At 33.5% G+C, this 23,075-nt stretch overlaps 2 protein-coding genes across 2 annotated transcripts; one reads left to right on the forward strand and one right to left on the reverse strand.

Moving 5' to 3' along the window:
- LOC148194350 (uncharacterized) lies at nt 1-480 on the reverse strand. Its single transcript, XM_088096614.1, has 2 exons — nt 289-480; nt 1-207 (listed from the first exon to the last, which is right to left on the reverse strand). The coding sequence occupies exons 1-2, from the start codon at nt 478-480 to the stop codon at nt 1-3; spliced, it is 399 nt and encodes a 132-aa protein (XP_087952740.1).
- Nucleotides 481-17,830: 17,350 nt separating this feature from the next.
- LOC124834231 (gibberellin receptor GID1B-like) lies at nt 17,831-20,488 on the forward strand. Its single transcript, XM_047308881.2, has 2 exons — nt 17,831-18,326; nt 18,997-20,488. The coding sequence occupies exons 1-2, from the start codon at nt 18,288-18,290 to the stop codon at nt 19,990-19,992; spliced, it is 1,035 nt and encodes a 344-aa protein (XP_047164837.1). The 5' UTR covers nt 17,831-18,287; the 3' UTR covers nt 19,993-20,488.
- The last annotated feature ends 2,587 nt before the right edge of the window (nt 20,489-23,075 follow it).

Below are 23,075 nucleotides of genomic sequence, written 5' to 3' on the forward strand. Positions count from 1 at the left end.
CTAAATCAACCTAAACAGAACCTGAACAAGGCACACCACAATACACACACACAAAGCTACAACTAAGATCTTCATCATTTTCTGCAAGTCCTTCACTGAATTTTCCAGCTGACTTATCCTCCTCACCATTGTGCAATCTTTTTCATCAACTTTCTCTTCAACACACCACTTGAAAAAGTTACACGAGCTGCCAATTGAAGATCCACCCTGTTATTCACCAAGTTAGGGAATCTATCAACAAATGCATCAATTCAAAAAAACTTTAACTCAAAAGGGTATACTTCAAACCTTGTAACGTGGACAACCCCAGAAATTTCTCCCAGCATTCTTTGTAGTTCTCGCCACTTTGGTTACAGCAACATCACCACAATAACAAGTAGGGATTATCCCACCTCCTCTCACACCACAACCATGGGACCACCCAGAAGATCCTTTGCCCCAACTTCTCGAACACGACGAACACCCTTCAGAAGAAGCCATTCGTATCTCAAATTACCAATTTCTCTGCAACTCAAACCCTAACTTCTGATTTCTTAATCTCAGTAATATTATCACATTTACCCTCTCACAGCCACGTATGACCCTCTCACAGCCACGTATTACCCACACACAGCCACGTAGCTAACTTCAGTCCACCCTGTCAGCTGCTCCGTTAAAAACTCAACGCCGTTTCCAAAAAGGACTTGATTGCACACTTTTTACAAAAGTTGGGACCACATTGAACTTCTAAAAAAAGGTAGGACCACATTGAACTTTTGCCCCCTTTCGAGGGACCAAAAGAGGTATTAAACCTTTAAATATTTGAGGGCATAAAATTGGTTAGAATTGATAAATTCTGATTCAAACACTTTTTGGTAAATTGTGCAAAATTTATAGTTAATGATGAATCGCTCATCAAATTATGTCAAATGCACTTACCAATTTAAATTTTGCTCAATCAATTTAAACTCAAGGCTAATAGATAATTTAATTAATTAAATTAGCTTAACGAGTTTAAATTTACTTAACAAAAGTACTATAAAAATCTTATATTATTAACAAACAAAAATTATTAATAATAGGAAAATTTTGTTAATAATTTAAGTTTATTGATGAATTATTAATAATAAGAAAAATTTGTTGATATATAATTTATTGTGGAGTGACCGTCAATAAATTTTATTGACAAATTTATATATAATTATCAATAATAACAAATTCATCTATATATATATATATATATATATATATATATATATATATATATAGATAAAAAATGTTATTGATCTTCTTCTTCCTCTTTTTTTTTTCTTTCTCTCTTCCTTGTCGCACCTCCATCGTCGTCATCATTGTTGTTGATGGACGAACGCCCGAGGAGAGATCGATTGAAGATGCGCGAACACGAACCGGACCTCCTCGAAGCTCTCTCCGACGAGTGAAGACGCAGCGGAATGGAAACGAAGCTCGAGATTGAAGGGAAAAAAAAACGGAGACCGGACACTGGAAAACCTAGGATCTAGGTTTTAATCGGTGGAAACACTAATCGGACACGAAGAAACCCTAAAATGGTGATGAGGCTCAATATAAACCGATTAATCGGTTCAAATGATTCGGATGATCGGTGAAAAGTGAAGGTCAAAGGGATTAAGGTGTTTGAACGGTGGAAAATGGTGGAAGGAAGTGGAAACCCTAGAAGAAGATGTGGTAGTGTAATGAACGAAGATAAAATACCTTCGAAGATGCGTATGGAATGTGGATCTGTGGTTGGAGACGAGGAATTCTCGAGAGCGAGAATGAGATGCTCTGAGATGTGGCTGGATGCGCGAGAGAATTAAATGCACAAAGAAATGAGAGGTGCGGTTCTGCGAGAGTGAAGGAAGAATGAAGATGTGGATGTCGAGTGCTGGATGACGCGTGGCTAAGGAAACTGACGCCACTGAAGTAGAGGGGAGCAATGGTGACGTGAGAGAAATAAGGTGGAGCACGGTGGAATTCAAGGAAAATGAAAATGGAGGCAGTGTGCAGGGAAGGTGGCTAGAGGGAGTCTTTGGACTCTCTAGCATATGACTTTCAAGAGAGAATTATTTCTGAATGTCAGAAAATCAAATTCTCATTAAGCTCAAAAGCGACAATACAATAGAGGAGTTGGGTATTTATAGTAACCCATGCTCCTTAAGAGCTAAACTATAAAAAGTAAAAATACAAAAGGAGGACTACGTCAAGTAGGATTCCATCATGCCCTCCCTCTTAAGAAAAGATTTGTCCTCAAATCTGGCAATCGCCTTATGAAGAAACTCCACACAATCTTTGGGAGCATTGCCATCTTGGAGTGGCCTTATTCTTTTAGATCTAGTTTTCTTCCTCTTGGATCAAACACGAATCTGCAATACACATCAAATATATCTTCGGTTAATATCAATCCAAGAAAGAATTTTTCTTTAAAAACAAGAGAATAAGAACATCTAATACTTTGATTAGTAATCTTTGAAAATCTTAGAAGTCCAAATTCAATTTTATCTTGAGTTAATTGTTTTCTTAAATATAACAATAACTCAAGATTTGAATTGTCATATTTTGAAAATGTTTTCATGACAATTGGTTTGAAAGAGAAGTCAAAAATTGAAAAGTAATCAATTATTGGAAAAGAAGTAAAGATTTGGAAACCTTCCCTTTTAGGTTCCACAGTCTTTGAAAGAATAGGATTTGTCATTAGTAACAATTTCTCCTTTTCTTTCTTCTCTCTTTCTTGCCTTTCTCTCTTTTCTTCTTTTCTCTCTTCTTCTCTTCTTAATTCCTCTCTTCTTCTCTCTTCTCTTTTCTCTATTTGCTCTCTCTCTCTCTTCTCTTCTTCTTTCTTTTCTTCCTTTTCTTTTCTCTCAATCTCTCGTTCTCTTTTCTTATCCTTGATCTCCTTAAGTCTTGCCCCGAATTCTAATTCTCTACGAAGAAACCCATGATCATTTAAACTCTCAAGAAATAATTTTCCATCATTAATGCAATCCCTAATTAGTTCTAGGTTTCTTTTAATGCTTGAAGGCACAAACTTTCTTCTCATGCAAGCATTTAAATCATGTCAATCACGTATGGAGGACTTTCTACCTTTCCTAACATGATATTGTCTTTCATCCCACCACTCACTTGCATGCTCTTCTAACTTAGAGAGATATATGCTAAGGACATAATATTCACTCTCTTCATAAAACCAAGGATTTATTTTATCAATTTCTTTTTCCCAAGCTAGGTATGTTAATGCACCTATGTCTTTACCAAATGATGGAAGATTCCTAGCTTGTTTAAACATTTCATCAACATTTTCTAACCTAGAAGACCTATATGAACTATAAGAAGACATCTTTGTTTTTAAGAGTTTTCTTAATTTAGAGGGTTAAAAACTTTCACCTAGACAAGTCCCAGGTAAGAGAGGTGAGCTAAAGAGCTGCTTAAGTACCAAGTCTTGCCTTGCCAGAAATGTCTTAGGCTACTAACTAATTACCCCTTAAACTAAAATCACCTTTAAAATCAAAGAACACCACTCAAAAACAAACAATTAAACACAAATAAGAGACTAGACTCTCGGACTCTAATGTGATAAGGCTTAGAGTTTAATCCCTTTTAGCCTAAATCACTCCTAAACGTGAACACAAACTCAAACAAACAAAACACTAAAGAAACCAGCGGACTCTAATGACCCTTACGAGATACACAAATCAAGCCAATATTTAAAGTCTACTCCTATGGTGAAGCTTGTAGCTTTGGCTAACAAGACACATTCACCTGTCTAGCTATGCTAAAAAAAATCAAAGCAATCAAGAAAAGTTGCCAAGAGTTTGAAAGAGCACCAAGGACTCTTCCAAAGCACTTGGACTTTATAAAAGGCCCTTTTACAAAACAAAAGCTAAAACTAACAGTGGGCTAAGACAAACCCATTACAATTCAGATGAATCAAACAAATACAGAAAAAAAAATAAAAAATCAAAACTATGATGCGGTCCTAGACCACTTCTTCATCTTGCACGAAATCTTCCAGAGGCCAAATATTCCTTTCAATTCTCGGCCTAGATCCAAAAACTAGCTTATCCAATCCTGCAATCACACATGCACAAAACTGCTATGAGTATTCACTTGGTTAAAACAGATTGCAAAAGAGTATATAGGGTAGTAATAACTTCCCTTTCTCTTGGCTGCACAAGCTTTCCAAGCTTTCCACTAAGATTATGCTGCTGTTCAATTAAACTCCTGCACAAACTGAATTCCAACCAAATCAACAATTAAACAATTTTAATCCTAACGATTGCAGGCCATACTAAACAATTTAAGCATATCAAAACAGTTTGAGATAAAAGAAACTCCCTTTAGTTCAGATGGTTGCTAGCCTGCTCCAACTACACTTTTGCTCAATTTTGTTGTTGCTGGAATCAATGCTTTTGAATCTCCTGGCCAGTATAATCCTACAATCACAAATCACAATTGGAATCAATGTGCCTTATCTACACACAGATATCAAAAGGATTAACTTCACACAATATAAAAGATTCTTCCCTTTTCTCCTAGTCTCGTACACTTGATGCAGCTATATAAATTTCTTTTGCTCTCAAATGACAAACTGCAATCAAATATTCACACTCAATTCAGCAGAGTAACCATCAATGCTATCAATTTCCAGTTAAGACAGAAACAATTAAGCAATCCAGAGGTAAGAAAGTTAAACAACTCCCCTAATTAAATGGTTGGTCTAGCTTGCTCTAAACTCTACTGAGATTCTGCTGCTACTTTAAAGTCTTGACTCCAAATATTTATCAATTCTGCACACAACAACACACCTACTCTACATTTTTTTTTTCTGCACTGATTCAGTTCAAATATGCACATAGAAATTACACCAATTCCAGCAAAATACACATAAACATGGATATTAAACCAGATGCAAATGGGTGTAATTCAAGGCTGAAACCAAACTGAGTAAACAATCATTCCAAGCTAATCAAATCAATGGAGAAAGATTAACATGATGTAATGCAGAAATTGGCAGTTAAAACAGTGTTGATGCAGAAATGAAGAAGTTCAAACTGCAATCAAAACAGGTAAAGTAGCAGTGATTCAACAAACAAATTAAGGTTCAAAATGAATGCAAGTGCAGATTAAAATGAGTACAATCACAGCTGCTTTAGTTTGATCACTCAAACTCATTTTCCTGCACAATTAACAGTCAGCAACAAAGTTAGATTAACAATGAATTCTCTATTTCAAAGTGCCAAGGAATTAGGCCAAGTCAGCCTCACAAAACTCACAACACTCAAGGCTTCTCTTTTGAAATTTAAAGCACATAAATGAAAAGATTTGGAAGGGAGATTCTCCCTTGGCAGTTCAAGGCTTGAGAGTCTTTTAGACCACCACCACCTAAGATGCTACCAAGCACACAAACCTCCTTTCAAATTCCAGAAAACCAGAGTGTACAAACTTCTCAATCAAGAATGGCTAGGCTAAGGTCAAAATCAGAAACCAGAACAGAAAGGACAACCACAAGAATGGAATGACAACACAAAAGAACAACTGACTCAAGATTAACTCTAGACCAGATTACAAAAGCAAACAAAAGCTCAATTAAAGAACAGCAGAATAGAATGCACATGCATTGAGACAAAACCAGGAAATTCAATTAAGACAAACAAGAAACAAAGCTTTGATCAAAGTAAGCACAACAAATAGAACCTAAGGAATAGAACTAGAACAGATTTTAAAAACAATAAAAATCACTTTAAGTTGAATCATACATGACCACACAGATTTGCAACTGAAATAGAATAATGCATTGCCAATTGCTCTAAAATGTTCACTCCAATCCAATTATATGATAAACCAGAAAAAGGAGAGAAACATTAGGAGTGAAACTGTGTTGTGAATTGCACTTGCCACTTGACTCTTTATGTGGTTCAATCAATACTTCTTTTCTAATTGCTTTTTCTTTTTCAAATCACAAGAACTCATGCTTTTATACTTTCACTTTCTTTTGCTACAATTCACAACATAGAATTTGACTTCTATTTCAATTCAACTTCACAAGATATAAGTCATGATAGAAACAAATGATTCAACTAAAAAAAAAATTACAGAATTTTAAACAACACCAAATGCAAGACACAAATGACTCTAGAATTGAATACACCGAATTCCAGCAATGATCTACTATTGAAATGAACAAAAATAAAGCAAATGACTCAAGCAAGGAAATATGCAGTTCGGCCAACTGCAAATAAGACTCTACTAGAGTTTTCTCAGTGCAACCAAGCTTTGCCAAAGCAATTCATTGCTTATATAGTATGCACGTGGTACTGGCTCAATCAATCAGATGCATCTCAATGCCAAATTCTCAGTCAAGTGCAGAAATAAGCAGAAACAAATTAGGCACTAAATTAGTGCTGTGAACCAATGCAAAGCTATCAACAAACATTAACATATTAAAAAAAAAAACATGAGATTCATTATCTCTACCACTGAAATCTGCCACCAAGCTCATTAATACAATGTCATAGCTTATATATGGTGAGCAGAACTTACTCAGTGCAGGCAACTCAAATGAATCACAAAACATAAGCAACAACTAGTTAAGCTCGAATTCAAATAACAATTAAAAACAAACCACAAGACTAGAACATGACAGAATAAGATTCAGAAAATAAAAGACTCAAACAAATTGGATTCACCGAATAAAATGATATAAGACTCAAAGCACAAATTTAAGCACAGAATCAGAAATTGGAAACCTAAACACATGAAAACACATATCACTGAATAAGATGCACAATAGTTCAACTTCAAACCAGAACAAACATATGGAATTGATTCAATGACGTACAAAAGTTAAACACAAGACAGTACAGGAAAATGATGAACAACTCAGAAATTGACGGAACAAAACGCAAAGAATCAAAATCAAACCGAGACAAAATAAGATGAATGAATAGAGACGCGAAACAACGCAAGAACAACAAAAAACTCGAAACAGAGACGCGAAACACTTAACTCAGAATTAAACCAAAGCGAAAAGACACAAGGAAATCGATACTTATCTTCGAAGCGTGTTCGACCTTGCTCTGATACCACTTGATGGACGAACGCCCGAGGAGAGATCGATTGAAGATGCGCGAACACGAACCGGACCTCCTCGAAGCTCTCTCCGACGAGTGAAGACGCAGCGGAATGGAAACGAAGCTCGAGATTGAAGGGAAAAAAACGGAGACCGGACACTAGAAAACCTAGGATCTAGGTTTTAATCGGTGGAAACACTAATCGGACACGAAGAAACCCTAAAATGGTGATGAGGCTCAATATAAACCGATTAATCGGTTCAAATGATTCGGATGATCGGTGAAAAGTGAAGGTCAAAGGGATTAAGGTGTTTGAACGGTGGAAAATGGTGGAAGGAAGTGGAAACCCTAGAAGAAGATGTGGTAGTGTAATGAACGAAGATAAAATACCTTCGAAGATACGTATGGAATGTGGATCTGTGGTTGGAGACGAGGAATTCTCGAGAGCGAGAATGAGATGCTCTGAGATGTGGCTGGATGCGCGAGAGAATTAAATGCACAAAGAAATGAGAGGTGCGGTTCTACGAGAGTGAAGGAAGAATGAAGATGTGGATGTCGAGTGCTGGATGACGCGTGGCTAAGGAAACTGACGCCACTAAAGCAGAGGGGAGCAATGGTGACGTGAGAGAAATAAGGTGGAGCACGGTGGAATTCAAGGAAAATGAAAATGGAGGCAGTGTGCAGGGAAGGTGGCTAGAGGGAGTCTTTGGACTCTCTAGCATATGACTTTCAAGAGAGAATTATTTCTGAATGTCAGAAAATCAAATTCTCATTAAGCTCAAAAGTGACAATACAATAGAGGAGCTGGGTATTTATAGTAACCCATGCTCCTTAAGAGCTAAACTATAAAAAGTAAAAATACAAAAGGAGGACTACGTCAAGTAGGATTCCATCAGTTGTCATCATGGTCATCGCATCCATCAGTGTCATCTTTGACTCATCCTCTTCCTCTCTCACCTCTTCTTTCTCTTCCTTTTCCTTTTCTTCCTCCTCCTCTAATCTGGTAGCCATTATATATCATGCACCTTCGTGTCACAATCGCACCTCCACATAAGTACTGAGCCGCCACACCTCCTTTGTTGCCAACAACTTCAACTTCGACCTTCTCCTTCTTCTTTTCCTCCTCTTCTTCTTCTTTTCTTCTTCTTCTTCGCATTCATCTCCTTTTAATATATAAAAAACTCATTAAACTCAACTGAACATTTATCGCTTAATTTACCAACGAATATTTTTGTTGGTAATTGAAATTATAAATTAATGATGAAATTTAATGATAAAAATCTATATCGGTAATACAATTATAATTTATCAATAGATCTTATTGAAGAAAAAATACTCATTTGGTAATTTAAATTCTAAAATCTATCAATAAAAAAATATTGAAAAAATTATTTTTGTCAATAAACATATGTATACCTTAATGTATTTTGTATCTATGTTTCTTAATATTCTTTTATTTAAATATTAGTGAATTAAGATTTGATTGTATATACATGATTATGTCACTTTTTTATGATGAGAGATGATGTGAAATATGTATAGTATGTATAAGTAATATTTGTAAAACCTTAGAAAATGATATTTTATAAGTTGTGGTAGTTTAAAACTAGTGAGACTCGGTTATTTTAATATTAAATGGTTTTATTATAAAGTTTTGTTATAAACAATTTTCATTATTTTAAAACGTATTATTTCTCTAGAAACTATTTTTCTAGAGGTCTCTGTCTTCTCTCTAAAAATTCTAACTCATCGATCATTTGTTTGATGATCAGGAAGCTCCAGAGGTCACAACGAAGTAATCTCCACATCTATCGATCAATTTCTAGCATAAAGCAAGTAAGTTTTGACACGTTTTTCTCTTTCGTTCCTAATCTGAAATCATGGGTAGTGATCCCTCATCGCATGTGCTTTATGGTAATCTGAAGTACTATTGACTCGTTACGTTCTCAATTTGATGTTTCGCAGGTGTTTCTAGAATTTCCTTACGTTTTAAGCAATCGGCGAGACATTCTTAGAGCTTGATAGTTCCTTGTGAGGTAAGGGAAGCTAGATGTTTAACCTTAAATTATGTTTGTTGGGTAATTTTAGTTTTTGTATGTATGTGAAATTGTTGTTATAATTTCAATATTTATGCAATTGTTAGTGCAATCAAATGAGTATATTTGGTTATTTGATGATTGGTTTCTGATGGGATGAAATTGAGATGTTATCGTGGTCATGAAATTGTATGTTTTGAAATGGTATTTGATGTCTGAAATTGGTTATGAAGTTATGGAGTTTTGAATTTTCAAAGTGTAAGTTTTGGGGTTAAAAATGAGGTTTTGGTAGGTGAGTTTATGAGATAAGGGTTGGAAGGGAAAATCAGAAGTTTTAGGTTGTGATTAGGTTATATGTGACTTGTCTAGAAATTGAAATAAGTAAAATCTAATGTGGAAGTGGTAATTGTTTAATAAGTTGAGTTCCATAGCAAATGTTAGTACATTATAGGGGTTTTAGATAGTGGAAATTGAAAATAGAGAGGGTGTGAGGAGACTGAAGTCTTGAGGTGTGTTATTGAGTCCATCCAAACTTTTTCATGCCTTTCGTTTGCAGAGTTTTGAGTTATAAAGGGTAGATTTGAGTTTGAGCACTTTTGGAGTTGTCAAATGGTTGAGTGCACCTAGTTTTGAGTTTAATGATCAAAGGAGTACTTTGATTTAATTCTAAATATGTTTTTCCATCAATTATAGGGTGTAAGGAATCCATTTGATCGTTAGAACAAAGCTCTAGTGCATCAAAGGCCAATGTTGAAAATGTGCAGTTTGCTTACCCTAAGTATGGAGAGCTTACCTAAGTAACTTAGAGGAAAAATCCATCAGTCTAGTTAAGGTTGTTTGTGGATAGGAGAGCAGATGACTCTACCTGAAAATTTGGAGATGTCTTAAGGGAGTTGTTCTCTCATCTGTTCTTTAGTATGTTTTAATTTTCGAGGACGAAAATTTTGTTGATGGGGAGAATGTCAAACTCCTGAAAATAACATGTAGAAGGGAGGGACAAATGTCTCAAATAAAAGAGTTTGAGCATTTTATAGAATTTTTCCTAAAGCACAGCTCATCCCATTCTCTTAGAATTTATATCTCTCTAAAACTCAAGCCTATTCTTTTCTCCTCCTTCTCTCTAAAAATTCTTCATCTCATCCCATATTTTCAATTATCAGACCACACTTAATCACCCCTGGTATCAAGAACTTCAATCTTCACCGATCTAATTCAAGTTTGGAGTCGGTAAGTTCATCCTCTTCCTAAGAAATCTGCTTTCGGGCACATGCAAGTCAAATCTCTGGTTACATGTGTTCATCTATTTCATCTTCACAAATTTTGATCATGTTTTGGTCTGTTGGTTGATTATTCTTTCTTGATCGGTGGGTTATAGGTATTGTAGAAAGTTTTAGTTTTGGGGAAAACGATTTCTGCTGTGAGTTGAGCTTGTTGTCCGATCAAGAGGTAAGGGAAGCTAGTAATTTAATTACGTTTTCTGTATTGGAATTGGTTGTTTGAATGTATGCATGTATGATTGAATGATTGTGTTGTTGATTTATGTGTATGATCGAGACCTGTGAACCGTTTAGTTTTTGTTGAAATAGTGTTCGGTCTGTTCTTGGTTGGAGAAAGTGAATGAGTGAAATTGAGAAGTTGAAGCTAAAAATGAAATTAGGTAATGAATTGTGTCTGAGCATGTTTAGTTAGACTTGTTAGAGCCTTTAAGTTCTTCTGTAGGGTATAAAAAGTGAGAAATCTGACTTTGGGTCCTTGGGTTCTTATTTTGTGTAAATTGAGGTGAAATCTGTCATGAAACTCTTTAGTTTGGTGTTTTTGAAGTTTAAGTATATCTGATTAGGTGTGAATTGATATATAATTCAAGTTTTGAGGATTTGAAGTTAGCCAAAGTGTTTAGAAATGGTCATGTTGGGTGTTATTCATAATTCTGCAGAAGTTCTGCAGAATGCTGAAATTGTTAGTGTTGACCGTTCGGCCTTTTTCTGCTCTCGGTCATAACTAGGTCAGTCTCTTTAGAGACTCTCCAGTTCATGATCGTTCGATTTCTTAAAGAGTGTTCGGTCTTAGATTGGTACTCGGTTTCTTAAAGAGTGCTCGGTTTGTACTGACACTCGGACTTCTGAAGAGTGCTCGGTCTATACTGACACTCGGTCTCTCGAAGAGTGTTCGGTTGGTACTGACACTCGGCTTCTTGAAGAGTGTTCGATTTGTACTGGTACTCGGACTTCTGAAGAGAACTCAGTATTGTACGTAGCGTTCGGTATAAATTGTAAGGGTTCGGTTCAAGGCGATAGTGTTCTGTCTTAGCCAGTAGCATTCGGCATAATCCAATAGTGTTCAGTGTAAGTTAAAAAGGGTTCAGGGGTTTAACGTTCGGTCATGTTCACCATAGGGAAACAATATACTGTTCGGTCATGTTCACCATAGGGAAACAATATCCCATTTAGTCATGTTCACCATAAGGAAACAATATCCCTTTCGGTCATGTTCACCATAGGGAAACCATATCCCGTATGGTCATAGGAGGTGTTCTACCGTCATGTTTTGTTCATAATAAGTGTTGATATTTCCGAGTCAATTGTGCTCAATGGTGATGTTTGTCCTACTGTTCGGTTTGAAGTTATTTAAAGGTGTTATAAATGAGGAAATATGTTGTTAATGAGGTATGGTATTTAAAATGTGATATGAATGGAATAGTATTGATATGAAGAAGTATGATGGAATTATAGTATGATGTGATTGTATTATATGGATATGAACGAGTGTTCCAAGGAGGAATATCTCATAAATGATTATGAAATTGTAAAGTATGAATATGTTCAGACTAAGTTGTCGTTCATCCTGACATTCTAATGGTCACTGAGTCTCAAGTAGAGAATGGTGGCGCATGTGGTGAGAATAGCAGGAGGCCTGGTTGCGTATAGCTTGGGGTTCCAACTATCGGACTAAACTCATGTGTAGACTTGGGTTTCTAGCTATAGTGAGGGATGAAGGGCTAACCTCGTGTGGCGGCTTGGGTTTCCAGCAATGGTAATTCTGATGGTTTTCCATATTACCTTTCCACGAGTGCAAGAACGTCGTAGCTACATAATTTATACAGTCCGAACAGTCAGAGTGAAAAGCGGTCGGGTATAAGATGCTTATATGAGTTCGGTATATGTATGATTGTTTATATGCTGGTATGAATTGTATGCTTACATAGTTAATTAAATTACACTAGCTTACCCTTATTTTCCTATCTTGTCATGTTGTCCGTTCGGTCGTCCTTGTCCTTGCAATGATCACCCTTTTGGGTATGCAGAGTATTGCGCTGGCAGGAGAGGAGGGTTTCAGCTAAGAGTAAGATCGTTCGGTCTTGTATTTGTTTTTTTTTTACTTTTAGTATAGGACCGTTCGGTGTAATACACTGTTTGTACGACCGTTCGGTTGATACACCTCTTGTATGACCGATCGGTCTGCTCTTATGATTTGTATTAATATAGGTTTCTGTAAAGTTTTTAATTTATGGTTATTTTATGATAACTGTAAGTTAACTTTATTTCTTGTAACTGTTCTATTTTATTGTAAATGTAAGAACTCTTAAGTATAGTTTACAGTTATATTTTTGGGATGTTACATGTTGTCATCATCAAAAACAGATATCACAGAGATTGTGGGTTCAGCTAATCTTGTGCTCCCCCCTATCAACAATCTCAACACCAGCGTTGAGCGCCCCTTAGCTAGTTTTTGAGTTTTTCAGTTTCGGGTTTTCCTGTGTTTTTCTTAAGCACTGTTTTAGTTTCCTTGATGAAGTTGAAATGGTTTTATATGAGTTTTGATATGTTATATGAAGTATATCTATGTATATGATTATGTGTGATATATGATGAAAATGATGAATTTGTGGTTGATCATGTGAATGGTTAATGGACGTAATTCCATGACTCGTGGAGAGGTTACATGGTTGTGTCCTGTATTGTTGTTATGAATGTATGGAGCTTTGAACTTGTGGTTTATTCTGACACTCTAATGGTCATTTATTCTCAAGTAGAGAGGGGTGAGTCATGTGGTGAGAGTAGCGGGAGGTTCTTATCTGTGGGATTTGATCATAACCATAGGCAACTGAAATGGACTAACCTTATAGGGTAGCTTGGATTGAGCCAGTTGTATTACCACTACAAGTGCATAGACTACCAATACTTTGACATTCATATTGTATCCGGATAGTCTTGTTTAGGTCTTGGCATGTTTAGGATGATTGGATTGTTATGTTTGATTTATGCTTAATGTTTGAATTACGAAGATAATATATGAATTGTCTTTGTATCTCTAGCTTACCTTTACTTTGTATTGTCTGTCTATGTGTTATTTTCTCTTTTACATGATCACCTTAATCGGTGTGAGCTTAGGAAGGAGACATCTTTTCAGTTGATCTGACGAGCGATGAGGGTAAAATAAAGGGAAAGTAAGATGATTTTATAGGTGTAGATCTTGTCTTTGCGAAAGTTTAAGTTCTATTTATTTGTTCTATTATCATCTATGTAACATTTTATTTTAATAACATTATACTATTAAAATATGATGTTACAATACTTAAAGTAACATTATTATTATATATATATATATATATATATATATATATATATATATATATATTTTTTTTTTTTTTTTTTTTTTGAAAAATGAGGAAGAAATATTTTATGTTCTAATATACTTAAGTTACACAATTGAGGTGCTATATTCTTCACATGTTAATAAAATAGTGTTGAAGGAAATTCTATCTTTAAAATAATGGTTTAAATCTCAATGTATGATTTTAATGGAAGAAATATAATTTTGAATAAACACTTACAACAATTTTTTCAAGATAAGTTCTCTCATGACCGACAGAGAAATTAATTCTCACTTAATTGTTCTCTTTTTTTCTTTTAAGGTTTAATCATTTTCGAGGTCCCTAATTTTGTTGAGAAATCTCAATTAGGTTCTTAGTTTTTTTTGAATGGAAGAAATATAATTTTGAATAAACACTTACAACAATTTTTTCAAGATAAGTTCTCTCATGACCGACAGAGAAATTAATTCTCACTTAATTGCTCTCTTTTTTTCTTTTAAGGTTTAATCATTTTCGAGGTCCCTAATTTTGTTGAGAAATCTCAATTAGGTTCTTAGTTTTTTTTTTCTCAATGGGTCTCTATTTTCGAAAAATTAAAGCAATTAGGTCATTGGCGTTAGTTTCGTACCAACACCGTTAAAGATGTGTCACGTGTCAGTTCCTGGTGTTTTTGAATTTTTGAATTTTTTTTTTATTTTTAATTTAAAAAAATAAAATAAAAATGCCACGTGTCAAACTAATATTGTGCCACGTGGCAATGACAGTGTGACATGGCACTAACAGTTCCACGTGTCACTGTTAGACCACATGTCATTGCATTAGTCTCAGTTTGGTCTTTGTATTTTTATTTTGTTTCAATTTGGTCTCTCTATTTTTATTTTGTCTCAATTTAATCCTAATTTTAAAAATTAAACAATTTTGTCCCTCTCCAAATTCAAACAAAATTTAATTTGTATACAAATCTTAACAAATATTTATTAAAATTGATATTTTTATTAAATATTTTTAACAAGATTAAGTTTGTTTATATTTTATTTAATTAATTATTTAAAGGTTAATTATGTTCTTTAAATATACCTAAGAGTTAAAAGAAACCAATGACATAATATGGTGGTGTGAATTTTCGAAACGATTTAGGTCATTGAACAAATTATTGATGTGAAATTTCATTTTCTTTAAATAAAAAATTGCAGCAAGTTTTCGTGAAAGCGGTAATTAAAAGTAGTTTCTTCTTTCATGATCTTCCATGGAAATTTTCTCCACGAAAATTCATACCAGCATGTTATGTTACTCTTTTTTCGAATCCTTATAGGTATATTTAAATAACATAACTAACATTTATATAATTAAGTAAATATAAATATAATTAAACTTAATCTTGTTAAAAATATTTAATAAAAATATCAATTTTAATAAAAATATTTGTTAAGATTTATATACAATTTAAATTTTGTTTGAATTTGAGGAGGGAAAAAATTGTTTAATTTTTAAAATTAAGACTAAATTGAGACAAAATAAAAATACAAGATTCAAATTGAGACAAAATAAAAATACAAGATTCAAATTGAGATACAATAAAAATAAGTAACCAAATTTAGACTAATGCAATGACACGTGGCCTAACAATGACACGTAGCACTATCAGTGCTATGTCACACTATTATTGCCATGTGGCACAATATCAGTTTGACACGTGACATTTTTAAATTTTATTTAAAAAAAATTAAAATAAATAAAAATAATAATTAAATAATAAAAAATAATAAAAAATTTAAAAAAAATCAGAAACTGACACGTGTCACCTTTTTTAACGATGTTAGTACAGAAATAACAACAATAACCTAATTGGTTTAATTTTTTAAAAATAAATATGCAACTGAGAAAAAAAAAACTAAGAACTTAATTGAAACTTATTAGTAACCTCGAAAATGATTAAACCTTCTTTTAGTTATTATCATCCATTAAAAAGGTTTTGTTCATGGTGCTGCTATTTGTACTACTTTTGTTCTCTTCGCACCCTCATATTTATTCTCATACAGAGGTCCTTCTTTTAAATACATCACCTTCTCTCTACAATCTCATCACATTTATATATAATCTATTTTCCTTTTTTCTTCTACGAAACTGTCTCGTTCTTATTTTCATTGTCTTCTAAGTGAGTTTTTTTATCCTTCGTTACTTTTTCTCATATAGCATTTGGTTTGTTACCTGTTTCTTGGTCTGGGTGGGGAAAATATGAGTGTGAAAGTGTTGGAAGAAGTAAAGGAAGGGCTAGTTTAGGTATTATACAAAGTTTTGAAAGAAATTGGAGGTGTGAAAAGTATAAAGGGGAATCAAATAGAAACCCCATGGGGTTTGGTATATAATTGCTCATTTCTTTCTTTCCCCTCATAGTTTCCATGTGCACCTTTAGTGGTGCTTAAAAGACAAAATTGCCCACTTTGCTGTGTCACCCCTTTTCTTTTTTCTACTCATCCTCACCATCATCCTTGTTTATGTGTTATCATGAATTAACTTAATAAATAAAGTGTTCTAGTATAATACAAAGGTAATTTTTTGCATAAAAAAGTCTTTAAAACTGTGTAATATGGAGTGTCTTAGTAACTTGTATGACAAATAAAGAAAACTAAAATATTAGGCTTAATTCTTCATCAACACTTTTAATTATCTATCAAAAACTTGAATCTTCATCAATAGCTTGTAACATCATCAAAACATATTGAAATTTTAAAGTTCTTTTTCAATATCAATATATTATACAATCTAAAAGTTAAAAAATAACTTCTAAATTATGAAATCTGAAAGCCACTTTCAATTTTTTTTATGAAAAAAAATTACTTTTAGATATTATAATTCAAAAGGTTTTATAATGTAATATATGGCATTTAGATTGAACAATCTAAATTTTCTCATCTCGCAATTTTTTTTATAGTAAGAATTTATATAAGTCCTTAATTTTAATTGGAGAAAAATAAAAAAAAAATATATTAAAAATAAGAATATATAAATTTGAAAAATGTCTATTCATTTCTCCAATGTCTTGTGCTAGATAAGCAACCACGTTTTTCTTTTCCTCTTACATTGTTCCAACAACTCAAGTTAGATATGATCTTATCCTAATTAAGATATGTGTTGCATATGCTCTTAACGTAGATCTATGCATCATCAGTAATATTTCAATATTATTTCCAATTTTAATTTTCAAAACAAAATTTTAGAAACTTACCACTACAGGATTTGAAAATATAATGTTTAATTCAATTATATAATTCTAAAAGCATAAAATATAAATAAGAGACGGTTCATGATATAATTCTTTTAAAGCGCATATAAAAGAGTTTATCATACATAAATTACTACGTCAATTTAAAATATTATCATTTAATTGTTTTTATTAAATACGTGGCTAAAAGCCCACCAAAAAAAAGCTATACAGCACACGACAAAAAGGGAGCAGCTCCGGAAGAGTCCTCCACTAGAAGACGAATCAGAGAAGCTTTTTTTTTAATTATCACCATTAAAATTAAAAAATGCATCTAAAATTATATTCTAAAACCAAATTGTTTTTATTTTCTTGAAATACAACAATAATTCAGAAAAAAAAGTAATTTGTATTTTGATTTATGTCTATATATATATATAATATGTGTGTGTTTACTAAGTGAAATAAATTAAAAGAAGATGTAACTTTTTTCTCATTACCTTTTCTTCCTAAACCAAAGACTAAGAATATTGGATAATATTCTTTTGATCTGGTTGTTTATAGAAAATGGTTGGGCTTCTAAAATTGGCGTTGATAAGGTTGGTGTTGTTGTTTATTTAAATATTTTGTTTAAAAAAAGAAGAAAAAAAGAAAAAGTTTAAGAGAAGAGAAGAGAAGAGAAGAGAGACGTATGTAAACAAGGCCAAAACGGGGTTGTCAATAGCCATCAAGAAAGGTTGTGTACAGAAGCTTGTACGTCACAAGTCATTTCTCCCTGGCTCTCAATACACCAGCATACAGACAAAACAGGGAGAAGGGATAAAAGAAAAATAGCGACTGAAATGATTTTTCCCAAACGCCACAACCAATTAAAAAACACCCCATTATTATTTTCTCCTCATATATTTAAATGGTGGGTCCCATTTCAACAGTTTAATTCGGCCGCCAGCTTTGTCGTCTCTTTCGTCTCCGTCCATCCCCGTCGTTCCTTTGCGTTTGACTCTCTTCCTCCTTCTTCATTCTCTCCCTTCTCTCTCTATTCTCTTTCTCTCTTCACCACTCTCCTTCTCATCCTTCTTTTCCTCTTCCTCTTATTCTGATCTCTCTGCCTTCTTCACTCTGTTTTCTCTCTTTTCCCACACTTCAAACTCTCCTTTTCTTTCTTTAACCGACAAATCAATCCAAAGGGAGCCATAACCCGTTACTCGTTACCCACCACCGTTTGTTCTTTCTTCTTTTGCCCAAGGTGAGAGCTTTTCTATTTCTTTAACCGCTTTTCGATGTTATGAGGCGGCTTAAGAGGTTGGGCATCGTGACTTGAGGATCACTGTTGCTTTTTTAGTCGATTCGGTTTTAGCGTCTTCGGTGTAGAGGTAAGGGAGGTGAAAACAGAGATGACTGGCACTGATGAAGTCAACCTCAGTGAATCTAAGGTAACATATCATCCATCTTTTTTTCTTTATTTTTTTTTTTAACTTTCTATTTTATGTGTGCCTGGTTGTATATGTTTCTGTGACTTCTTTGGTTTTTTATGCTGATTGCGTGACGAGGGGTGTTGTTGATTTTTGGGGAAAATTTTAATCTTTGGCTTCAATTGAAAGGCCAATGACTGAAAACGTATCTCAGTTACAGAAGGTTGTCTCTGTCTCTTTTATTACCTTTCTGGGTTTGGTTAATAATCATGGTACCCGTGCGATTAGGAGGATGCTGTTTTTGGGATTGTTTAGGTTTTTTCTTGTACTTTGTATTTCGTCCATGTAGGCCTCTTGTTTCTTTTTCTGGAAAGTTGGGAAATTGGAGTTTGATTTGGTGGCGCAAGTCGAAAATTCCTCTTTTTTTTTCCTAAAGATTTGTAAGGCTCGTACCCTTTTGTAATCGTTGGTTCTGGTCTAATTTGTCAGCTTTTCTCTTGTTGATCTGCTAATAGTGTTATGATATTTTTTGCCTGGTGCCCGTTTTATCTAATTAAGGGGAGAAGCTTTCAGCTCAGTGACCTAGTTACCGGAATAGAGGAATCAATCAAGAGTCTCTTTTTTATTTTCACTACAGTGTTAGTTGATATGGATAAGGTTTCTTCTAATAATATTCTCAATCTTTTTGTAGAGTGTTGTTCCACTCAATACTTGGGTGCTTATCTCCAATTTCAAACTTGCTTACAATCTACTAAGACGTTCTGATGGAACGTTCAATCGAGAGTTGGCGGAATTCCTCGACCGCAAGGTCCCGGCCAACGCAATTCCTGTTGATGGGGTGTTCTCTTTTGATCATGTTGATAGAAACACCGGTCTATTCAATAGGGTGTATCAAGTAGCTCCTCAAAAGGAGACTAGGTGCAACATAATAGAGCTGGAGAAGCCCCTGAGCACCACAGAGATCGTTCCTGTTATAATTTTCTTCCATGGTGGAAGCTTCTCTCATTCATCTGCTAACAGTGCTATCTATGACACTTTCTGCCGCCGCCTTGTGAGCCTTTGCAAGGCTGTGGTGGTTTCTGTAAACTACAGGCGATCGCCAGAGCACCGTTATCCATGTGCCTATGATGATGGCTGGGCAGCCCTCAAGTGGGTTAAGTCCAGGAAGTGGCTTCAGTGTGGAAAGGATTCCAAGGTTCATGTGTACTTGGCGGGCGATAGTTCTGGTGGTAACATTGCTCATCATGTGGCTGTGAGAGCTGCTGAAGAAGATATTGAAGTGCTAGGCAATATTCTTCTCCACCCACTGTTTGGTGGGGAGAAGCGAACTGAGTCAGAGAAGAAACTGGATGGGAAGTACTTTGTGAGGCTGCAAGACCGTGATTGGTATTGGAGAGCTTTTCTTCCAGAAGGAGCAGATAGAGATCATCCAGCTTGTAACCCCTTTGGTCCCAAGGGTAAAAATCTTGCAGGTCTCAAGTTGCCCAAAAGTCTTGTTTGTGTGGCTGGTTTGGATCTTCTCCAAGATTGGCAATTGGAATATGTGGAAGGTCTGAAGAATTGTGACCAAGATGTCAAACTTCTTTACCTTAAGGAGGCAACTATCGGTTTCTACTTCTTGCCAAATAATGATCATTTCTATATCCTCATGGAGGAGATAAAGAACTTCGTCAATTCTAACTGTTAATATACTACTTAACCTTACTTACAGGATCCCATACATAACTAAAAGCCTGACATTTCAGCTGGGTAATCTCTTTTTTTTTTTTTTTTCTATTTTTGTATCTTATCTTTTTCTCTTTCCCTACTTTATAGTGGTGGTGTGTAGTTATTATATAGTTATGTAGTGTTACTCACTGTCATAACATCATGGTGGTAAATCTGAGCTTTGTGTGACTGGTAGACTACTGCGTCATGTTATCTGCTCTTGTCATCTGAAGGGTAGCATAAATCAGTCTCGGCAGATTGAAGTGGCAGAGTTCAGTTCATTAGTGGTGTTGGGCTGAATCTCAAACGAACCCTATTTGACTTTTTCAACCTCTATCGGATATTGCTTGGTTGATCACTTTGGTTCAGTGGATGCATTTGATTTTTGTTGTATAACATATTGAATGGGAACTGGAGCAAATCCCATCCTGTTATGAACTTGTATGTTATATAAATGTAATGCTTGTTTTAAGTTAGATTTTGCTTTGGGAAGAAGCTATATATACTGCATCCTGTTTAATATCACAAGTGGTTTTGGTTCATTGTGGTCTTCAAAGGAATGTTTTTTGGCTGCCAGGTTTGCTCAAAAATAAAAACTCATGTTTTCCAGTTTCTTTTTGTCTTTCCAAGGACTATCTTGATGACAAAGAATAAGGTTGAAAGAACTATGATAATGGCTGAATATGACACTGTTTTCTGGCCTTATAGATCTTAGCATCCGGAACCACCACGAACGGTGAAGTGTAGGAGATAAAGTACCATATACACAAGTGGTTTAAAAGATGAAGAGTGTGAATTATTGTGTGGATTTTGTTAGAATTATTTTCATTTGTGTTGGGTTGAACGTTAGATTCGCCTCCAAAAGTTGATACCAAAGTCCAAGATGGAAAAGAGAAATGAGTTTTGTCTGGTGTGTACTTAATCATAATGAATAATGAAACGTGTAATGGAAAGAGTGGGTGGGTGGGAGGAGGACCATCCTCGGTCCTTTGATGCCTTGAGCAAATCTCATTTCATCCACTAAAAAGAGATGAAAACAAGAACTTTCACAAGAACTGTGGAACAATCGTGCTATGAGTATGGAGACCAACCCAAATCATGACCCATGTCTGCATTGGAAAGCATTATAGTCCACTGTTTGCTACTCCACCTCTGAACTTGTTCAATCTTTAGATGCAAATTTTTAAACTGCAAGTTTTTCAGTCCAAGATAAGAGAGTACTTAAGATTTTCATTTAGCATCCAATGGGGTTAGAATATGATGAATTGACATGGATTCATCTGGTATTACTTGTGTTTCAATACAATTTGTAATTGGTGAAACATCTGCAGTGCCAAATTTATAGTTTTATCTCAAAAGACTTGTGAAACAGTCTAATCTTGTTTTTTTCCTCAATACAATTGTTATTTTTTCAAATGTATACCAGTTTCACATTTTTGGTGATAATAAGATTTTTTGGTTGAAATTATTGTTTATAATGTTGTTAAGGAGTGATAGATATCTGTTTCGACTTAATAAGTTAGCATTCACTTTCTCAAATTTTTACAGTAGTCTTGCTTGTAAAATTAACATTTGACAAGTAAAAATATATTTTTGAAGGGTTATGGTGATAATATATTCTCTATAAAATTTCCATAGCATGTATCAATTGATATTGGTGTTTTAGAGGTTCTATAGGTATTCTTAGAAATGTTTTTGATACCTTAAATTGTTTGGTCTTCTTTGTCGAGACAATCAAATGTATTTTAAATTGTTGGAGGACTTCATACTTTTGTTTGTTTGTTCTTATTTGTCAAGACATTAAATATATTGTAAGAAGGCTATGTTTTCTGGCCAAATTAATATATACAAAAAAATATTAGAGGTGTAGTGTATACATAACAAAAAATTTCTATAAATCTAAACAAGAAATATTTATTTTATATTTATATTATTATGTTATAAATAATTCATATCATTATATGCCAAATATAAAAACATTCAAAACATTTTATCTTACATATGTTACTTAGTCTATATATCAATTTTAAGTGAGTGAAACTTTTTTTGACTGAGCTTATATAAAATAGAATTTAGGAAAAATAAAAAAGAAACTCGAAAGATAAGTTGCTAATAAATATATCATACATAACATGTAAATGGCTCATTATATATTATATTATGAAATTGTAGATTTTTTGACGAAACGAAATAGATGCGACAATAGTATCAAATTGTAACTTTCTAGTAGTTATTCATGTTGAACTGAAATTAAAGATAGTTTATTGATATTTATTATCTTTTTTTTTCATAATAATTTTTTTACAATTAAGTTATATTTCAAAAATCTAGTGTCTTAACATAGTTAAACATAAACTTACTTAAAAAAAGAGTGAATTTTGCAAATAATATCACTATTTCTTATCTTAATCATTATTTTCTCGTTAATTGTTAATACTTTTCATTTAAAATGTAACCTACTACAACATACATGCAAGTGGAATTCATTAAAATTATTGCACCAAATCATAAGATTTGATGGAGTTTAATTGTTTGTCTTCATTCGAAGATATATGAGAGTTTCAATTTCTTTTAGCTTTTGCTCAATCTTAATTATTTACTAGCCGAAATAATTTATTTATTTTAAAGAAAAAAACAGTGCATATGTTGTATTTGTATATAATAGTGCACACAAAATAAATAAACATACTCGTATAAATTCATAATAACTCACCTATTATATTATAAAAAATCGATATTTAATGGATTATTATTTTAAAAAATCAACCCTTCTTTAATACATTTATAGATTCATATTTAAACATTTTTCCGAAAATTATTTAATTTAGAATTAAATATATTTTTAATTTTAAATTTTGATATAAAATTAAAATTTACTTCTATATCAAACTTTAAAACATTTTAGTCTCACACTTTCATATAATTTAGTTTTAAAATTTAAAAAATAATAGATATAATTATCTTTACTTAATTATATTATAACTTTCTTAATTATATTATAACCTTTTTAGCATATTAAATGACATTTTAAATTAACGTTTAAATTGTTTACCTGTTTTATAA

This window comes from Vigna umbellata, chromosome 8 (assembly GCF_029865625.1).
Source record: "Vigna umbellata cultivar VRB3 chromosome 8, Vumbellata_1.0, whole genome shotgun sequence".
Taxonomy (NCBI): domain Eukaryota; kingdom Viridiplantae; phylum Streptophyta; class Magnoliopsida; order Fabales; family Fabaceae; genus Vigna; species Vigna umbellata.

Coding starts and splice junctions, on each gene's coding strand:
- LOC148194350 (XM_088096614.1), bottom strand. CDS start 480: ATGGCTTCTTCTGAAGGGTGTTCGTCGTGTTCGAGAAGTTGGGGCAAA. Junction 208..288: donor GGGGTTGTCCACGTTACAAG/GTTTGAAGTATA, acceptor GGTGAATAACAG/GGTGGATCTTCAATTGGCAG.
- LOC124834231 (XM_047308881.2), top strand. CDS start 18,288: ATGACTGGCACTGATGAAGTCAACCTCAGTGAATCTAAG. Junction 18,327..18,996: donor TCAACCTCAGTGAATCTAAG/GTAACATATCAT, acceptor ATCTTTTTGTAG/AGTGTTGTTCCACTCAATAC.